General features: G+C 40.9%; 1 protein-coding gene across 2 annotated transcripts in view; it reads right to left on the bottom strand.

Annotated features, from left to right (window-relative positions):
• Nucleotides 1–678: 678 nt before the first annotated feature.
• Nucleotides 679–8167, bottom strand: part of DIS3L2 (DIS3 like 3'-5' exoribonuclease 2) — a 393579-nt gene continuing 386090 nt past the window's right edge. For both annotated transcript variants that reach the window (XM_088467467.1, XM_088467468.1), the window contains 6 exons: nt 6986–7072; nt 5546–5693; nt 3161–3291; nt 2487–2591; nt 2253–2354; nt 679–1681 (listed from right to left, as the gene is read on the bottom strand). In XM_088467467.1, coding sequence (XP_088323593.1) covers nt 1583–1681; nt 2253–2354; nt 2487–2591; nt 3161–3291; nt 5546–5693; nt 6986–7072 — 672 coding nt within the window. In that variant the 3' untranslated portion in view covers nt 679–1582. The remainder of the gene's footprint in view (nt 1682–2252; nt 2355–2486; nt 2592–3160; nt 3292–5545; nt 5694–6985; nt 7073–8167) is intronic.

Here is an 8167-nt window from a genome sequence, read left to right on the forward strand (position 1 = left end):
CCTGAATTGTAAACACATTCCAATGGGAATAGTAATCTGCTATACATACACCTTTATTTTGCAATGAGAGGGAACAGTACTGATAAGTTCTAAAGTTATATATTGTGTTTGTAATCTGAGCAACTATGTCCTTGACTTTAGGACAATATTTACTCAAAGGAGTTACATGCAAACCTGGTATTCAAATAGAATTAATTAAGAATAGTTTATATTATTTTGGCATATGAAATGTCTAAATATGATCATAGATGACACTAATACACTTTATGGTTTATTATTTCTGTGAAACACATAGGGGGAGATTTATGAAATCTTGGAGAAAGAAAGTGGAGAAGTTGTTCATAGCAACCAATCAGATTCTGTCATTTTTCTAGGCACAGCCTTTAAAATGTTAGGAGCCGATTGGTTGTCATAGACAACTTCTGCACTGTCTCAAGATTGATAAATCTCCCCAATAATTTTTTCTTTATTTTTTTTTATTTTACACATATTATTGTACAGTAAATCATAGTCAGTGCTGCATCTAACTGGTGTTTCTGTCCTTTCTTTATGTTTTTGTTGAGCTGTGTTTTTCTTTTAGACAGTGGCCCATTATTACAAGCACATAATTACACACTTATCACAAATACATTTTAGTGCGTGTGTACTGAAAGAGATATGAGGAGACAAACCAAGATAAAACATGCACAGAGGATCTTTTTATTGAATCTTGGACTAGATATATCTGCTTTATAATAAAGTTCTAAGCAGCATCTGACATGTTTCATGGAATAAAAGTAAATAAATAAATCACCAGTAAAGCTCGTGTACACACAACCATCTAGGTGAATGAAGATGACCAGTCTGTAATCATGATGAAAAATCAGATAATTAAAACATGACAAATTCCATACAATGTGCAGAGATGCTGAGAATTCTTGGATGTAACTTATCTGCCCGTCACCTAGGAATAATTTGTACACTTTCTGGAAATGTATTCACATGAAATTAGTTTTGTTTCATCATAAACTTTGGTAACTTCACGCAAACGGCTCCATTATAGTGCAAAATCCAGAGATGTAAACATTTTGTTAACATCTGGGCAAGACTTCTATTATCAGTCTTCGGCCATTAACAAGTTCCTATACAAATAAAACATAAAAAAATAATCTAAAAATGTGAATAGTTAATTTAGTCACAGGCCGCGTTGGTTATCTCAGGTATTTAGAGATAACAAGTTAAAATGCTGCCATCTCCCCCATAAAAAAATAAATAAAAAAATTCATAAAATCAAAGTTTAAGAGACTTCTTTCCAAATCCATGCTCACGGCCATACCAAAAATGTGAAATAAAATTGTACTGGGGAATAATAAAAAGAACTAAAACCTTGATCTAGTAAGTGACAAACGCATCATATTTTCCAGCCAATGGCCAGTACTGAGCAGGATGAAACAGATGGAAAGTATATCCTTACAAGCTAATATAAAAAGAAAAGACGTTTTGCTTTGGCAAGTAAATACTGGATCAGTCTAAGAGAAAATGGCGAAGGAGGAGAAGTCCTATTCACACCGTGCCATGAGAAGTCTTCTCTTTGGTCCAGAACTCAGTTTGTTGCCCCTGGTCTTTTTAGTAGTGCCACATACTTCAAAGGAACATTATCAGACTTCAGGACCACCTCTAACAGAGTGAAGATGCTAATTACCTGTAGGAGGTTAAGAAAAGAGCATACTTGTAATTAAAGCATTTGCACAGGAAATACCATTTAAATAATAGCCTACTTGAAGCCTGTTCCACTTTTTGCATAGAACATATATGTAAAAATATACTAGTAATGTGTCATGTTTCATTACCTCAGTGTTATTGTTGGGTTTGGGACATCACTGAGATATTGGCATTTATCACAAAGACAGTGATGTCAGCAGATCTTTAACACAAGACTGAACTCCTCCTACACCCTCCCCCTGAGCAGGACATACCCCCATTGCTAATCACGGTTGCACTTTAGTACTTCATATATCAAGGAAGAGAGAGACAAAGGCCAATGTGATAATGAGACTCAAGTCCATCAGCTTGATCTGTTCAGTTTAACAACCACATGCAATGCTATAAAAGGCAATTAATCTGTTGCCAGCTCAGTTTCATAGATATGCACAAAACAATATTGGAAAACAAATACAATTACAAGTAAATGGGTTATGATAAAAGGACATTCACCGCTCACAAACCAGTGAAAAGAATATGAAGCCGTGAAATCCTAGGAACTAACTACTTACTTGTTGCACTGGTTCATCGCCATCATGCTCTGGCTTCCATACAAGTGTCAGCTCAGGATTTTTCCCCACCTGCTGGAAGTGTGAGCTCAGCAGAGGCAGGGCCTAGAAGGGGCACGAGAGAACACTTTGGTTAGGAGACCTCTGCTATTATCGGCACAAACTAGCATTTCACAGTATGTACAGAACAACATAATGAAGTAGGAGTAGTTTTCAGGCTTTACGTGACAAGCTTACATTACAATAGATCCGCTTCTGCACACCATATCTCAGCACCAAAACATCAAACGCTTCATTTAAGACCCCCATAACCATTGCTTCAGACTCCAATGGGCCGCACTCCTGGAAAAGGTGAAACAGTAGTTTAAAAAAACTCTGAATGTCACACAAATGGCATTTGCAATATGTATAGATACTATGTTCTGTATACACATCTCAAGAGTAACTTCATAGCACACTTGGCCTACATTGAAATGTTCCAGACGGACAACGGATATATTCTGTACGTTGTTAAATGGCAAATCTGGCTCTCACTATCTGGTTTCTGTATGTAAAATGCAGTAAATGTAGCAGGATGGTATACTGGCCAAAAATGGTATTATTGGGCAGAAAATAATTTCTCTAACAGCTGGTATTGCAGAACACAAAACTACTTACATTTATTTATATAGGCCCAGCATATTCTGTTGCACTTTACAATTCTGCTGTGAATGAGGGAAATTGCAACTAGACCCCACAATCCTTCAATTCACTGTTTTATGATATGAAGGAACAACACGACAGCACCTTATTTGTGCAATAATTCATTCAAGGTGTTTAGCTTCCCTCTTACATATGCAGTGTGTTAATCCACCATATCGATACTTATTTCCCTGTTCCTATAATCATGGTAGTGCCTTTTAAAGTCTCACCTTTACAAACACAGAGAAAAAAAGCTCGGCACTCAATTCCTGCACCCTCTTGGATGCAGTTTTACGATCATTACAGCGATCCGCCTGTGTCTGTATAGCTGCATGTGGCAATTTCACTGGTGGCCCAGTTCCTGAAACACAAAATGGACAAATACATCAGCAACTCAAGTGTTGAAACTAACACTATTTTCACCTAGAGATGTGCCCCTCTCTGTGCACCAGGTCCCATGAGACTCGGCTAACGCGGGCTTCTTTTTTTATTGAAAATGCGTCTAAATTGCACTACGATGTAACTTGGACTCACCAAGAGACTGTGCTGATTAATTCGATATGTGACACTTGTAAATCTGTGTGTGACTTTCTGAATCTGTATACGAAAGGCTACAATGTAGCGGCCGCAACTTTTTCCATTCTAAGTTCCATTGTGGTTCATAAACAAACTCAGGTGCGCACAGATATACAAGCGTCACATATCGAATTAATCAGCACAGTCTCCTGGTGCGTCCTAGTCACATTGCATTGTGACTTAAAAGCATTATTGGCGAAAAAAGACATAGTACGCTAGCAGACCTGGCGGCTCACTCAAGTCATGCTGCGTGATGTATTGAGACTAGACGTATGAGGACACATCTGTATAAACACCATGTACTCTGCATGTACTGTAGGTGATTGCTCTATGGAGAACACGCTGTAATGTGCCAATACTGTAACTGTCAGTGGCCACTTCCTTTCTGGTAACTAGTTACATCAAACAAGCTGTTCAATATGATACATGGGCATGGAAGCACACCTCTCCTGGGTCCTTCAAACATCACGCTCACTCCTGAACACTACATATTCTGTACTTAAGTGTTTTGTTAGCGGTTTCCGTTGGATTGCATGCGTTGCAGCTTCTTTCCCAGATTACAATGAATAATTGAATGTTAATTTTAACCCATGTAAAACTGCTGTGCCAATTGTACACATATAATTATACCATCTGGGTAAGACTCTATAGTGCTCTCTTTATAATGTCCCCCTCCCCTGTTTACCACCACAGAAAATATGAATGGTGTGTCCTCCTTGTCATTAAAGTCAGTATAAGCCTGTGTTTTGCTTCTGCAGGTGAATGAAGGCACTGTGATCCCTGGCAAACAGCACTCGAGACAATAAAAGACACAAATAAAAATCTCAACACGTGTAGCTGTCTTTTGATCGTGCTGCTGGCTTCATTTTCCACCCTTTCAGAGTATTAAGTAGAGCATGTACTACAAAAGCATTTTTTTAACTAACGTATTCCTATGGGAAGGACCTTTCAAAGTGCAGGAAAAGAAGGGCGGGTAGTAAAAAGCACTTGGAAAAGCACTTTTTATGTTAACTGATTTTGGATGTCGCCATACACTAGTAATAATAAGTTTTCTCGGTGAGCAGAGCGGATAGGATCATTGTGTCTATAATGAAATTAAATTCTTCACTTTTTGTACGAGGGTGGTTCAATAAGTAAGGCAACAAGACCTCTCGTGTAATATTCCTTATTTCATTCTAATTTCCCACCAGGCCAGAGCAGGTAGACCACTGCTTCCCCTCACGGCTATTAGACTGCGCCTCATATCAGTCCATCATCAGCTGTAAGATGGCGAGGCTGGAGAAAACATGGTCAAACATTGAGGTGTGTAGTGTAATCAGATTTCTGTGTCTAAAGGGCACATCAGCAGCTGAAATTCATCACCAACTTGTCGAGGTTTACGGCGATAACATCATGTCGACTGCAGGACAAGATGAGCAGCAATCTGGCCGGCCAAGCGCGTCCACCACAAATGACAAAAAGGTAGTGCATGAAGCCCAAACCTGTTGCTGTGACATAACATTATCACCTCGACAAGTTAATGATTAATTTCAGCTGCTGATGTGCCCCTTAGACGTAGAAATCTGATCACAGATTGTATGATATGAGGCGTAGTCTAATGGCCGTGAGAGGAAGCAGTGATTTACCTGCTCTGGTCTGGCGGGAAATTAGAATGAACTAGAGAACATTACATGAGAGGTCTTGTTACATTACTTATTGAACCACCCTCGTAAATGTAAAAGGCATTATTTCCATAAAGTGCTCTAATGGCACAACTACACTTGAGAACCAACTGCATAATGGATCGTAAACATTACAGAGTACAGGCTTCAGCTAAAACCTGTGCGCCTCCCTAGTTGCTGTATACTTGAAGCTAAAATGTGTATATTTTATAACTAAATTTTACAATATGCCATATTAAGAAAAAAAACAAAAAAACCCCCAAAAAACAAACAAACAAAAAAAAAAAAAAAACACAAGGAACAATAAATCTCAATACTAAATAAAAATCTCCAATTACTGGCACGGCACAGAATTAGATAACGGTGTATCTGACTCACCAATACATGCAGCAAGAAGCCGGTGGACAATGATGTCAGCAAATCGTCTTATAGGAGAGGTGAAGTGAGTGTACAGAGGAACATTCAATGCATAGTGACTGAATAGTGTTTCATCCCTAAGGGCTCCAGTACAGAAATATACTGCCATCTACAGAGAGTGAAATAATGAAGTCAGGCTCACAAAGAAAGCTTAGCTACAACTTCAACACAGTTGTACGCTTTAATATTACATTTGCACTGAAACCTTGTTTGCTTGCTTTTAGGTAGGCAGTAAAAAGAATATGAAAAGAATAGGAAACATTCATTTCGAAGTGGGTTGGTCAGTGTCCCCCTATTGCCTATAGCAGGGGTATTCAACATTCGGCATTGCCCTGCCAAGGTTTTACCATGCCCTAATAGCAAAACTGTCAGGGCATGCAGAGATGTGTAGTTCCACGGATGCATGTTGAATACCTCTGCCCTATAGCACTGGAGAATAGGATTTAGCAATACCTACACAAATCCCCTTTTTTTCATTAGTAAGGGGACACATACTTAACTTAAAATAGGAAATGGTGACTTGGTAACCATTTTTGGTAGGAAGGTTCTACATTATGTAAAATTTGGAGAATAATGTGAGGATGATCAGGTGGGTTACACTGCAAACCAGCTCCATTAACGAACTATGACCATGTGTGCAGGAAGACTTAAGGTGCGTACACACTAGATGATTAAAATGAGCGATTGACTGATTACGACATCACAATCTCACAATAATCATTCGGTAATCGTGCAGAATAATGTCGAAAATGACTAGAGATCTGCGCTACCGCTGGTCGTTTTCGACAACAATCATTGCCTGAACGTGCGGGCCAACCTGCCGATAAACGACAGGTTTGGCATGTTCGGGAATGAGGGAGGGTGTCTGCACTGAACGACATATTGTTCAATGTAGGTACATTATCTCACTGCACAGGAAGATGTTGATTACAATGTCTTAATCGTACAGTCGTTCCTCTATCGTCTAGTGTGTACGCACCATAAGACCCCACAATAGGATGCTGCTTTCCGCATCAAGCAGCTGATCACCTGGGAGAAGGCATTGCTTCCCTTACTATGCTAGATCAGGGGCCTCAAAGGGAGTACCCAACAGTGCTTTCAGAAGCAGGTTCAGGGCCAGACAGCTTAACCTCGAACCCTAGACAAAGCCCCCCCCATCCTGCAGCCTAACCCCCCCTGAGCGCAGACATCCAGACTGCCGGGAACATAATTACAGTACATCCCCTTTGTTGAACTTGTAGGAATCTATTCAGCTACACCCTCAAATGTTCTGTTGAGCATTGAATAGTAATTGTCCTAACAGAGTCATACAGTATATACACTTTACTCCGATTTGTCTGGACAGACTAAAATCTCCAAATACTGAAGCATAACTTTGAGGGGGTGAGGAAAGTATAGTACCTGCATAGGTCTGGAGCACATGTTGGTCAGAACCTCTTTGCGTGCAGTGGAGTACTCATCTGTCCCAAACTGATCATTCAAGCTTTTCTGCAAAGAAACATTACAATGAGCAGACTAATCTGCCATCTTGGACAACACACACACTCCTACCATAAAAACATATTTTCCTTCTTGCTGTCCAAATTAAGTGAAAGGCAGTTGCTGGTAGAAAGTAGTGCATGCTTCCATTGAAAGCCATTTAGTTGACTCTCTCCTGCTTTAGAGAGCCCAGACAAAGAAAGCACAGTTCAATTCAGTAAGGAAATAGCACCTCAGAACCCATAGGCATTTCATCATTTAGACTTGAGGGGATATAGGGTCTCATTCAGACCCAGTCGCAAGCGCCGATGCGCTCGCATCCAGGTCGATGGTTAGCCCTGCGCACGCGCAGTGGCCGCGCAAGCCCGGAGCTCTCTACAAAAGGGGCGGCTGTCAATGTTGATCGACAGCTGATCGTTCCTTAAGGAACGCCTACCGTTTTGTGGGCGGCCGCACTGACATAGTCAGTGGGGAGCTTCCTGCTTGATCAGAGCAGGAAGCTCCCTGGGGCTTGCCGTTGCCGAGACCCAACCTTAGGGTCTCGTCGCAAGCCCCAATGGTCGCAATAGTGTTCACCATCGCGACCATCAACCTGGTTGGTCGCTAAGCTGTGGGTGGTAACCCACAGCTTAGCTAGTGACCAGGAGGCTGCACTATAAAAAGGAAGCAGCCACCCTCATTCAGAGAGCGCGATCGCTTCTTGCGACCGCCTCTGAATGAGGGCCATAGTCCTCAAGGTAAATGCATAGTGAATGAGTTCCCATTTCTTTATACGGATGTGTCCACATACACCTATCCAGCCTTTGTCACACCAATAAACTAATTCTAAGTATCTATTACACTATGGGCTAAATGACGCATCGCATTCGGGATGAGATACATCCCACCACTCTTCGCATGCATGCCGGCATTAGTAACACCAGTATGCATGAAGAAAATCACAAAGCACAGCGCTCTCGTTAAGAGTGGTCCTTTGCGAATGAGGGACTTTTGGGTCTATGACCCAGAAGTCCTTCTGGTGTTATTCTGCACATGTGCAGAATGACACTCGCCGTGGTGGGGTGCTGGGAAGGATCCGATTGGACCTCTCACAGCACTCTCTGA

Source organism: Taudactylus pleione, unplaced genomic scaffold, assembly GCF_031769625.1.
Source record: "Taudactylus pleione unplaced genomic scaffold, aTauple2 ptg000010l, whole genome shotgun sequence".
Classification (NCBI taxonomy): Eukaryota; Metazoa; Chordata; class Amphibia; order Anura; family Myobatrachidae; genus Taudactylus; species Taudactylus pleione.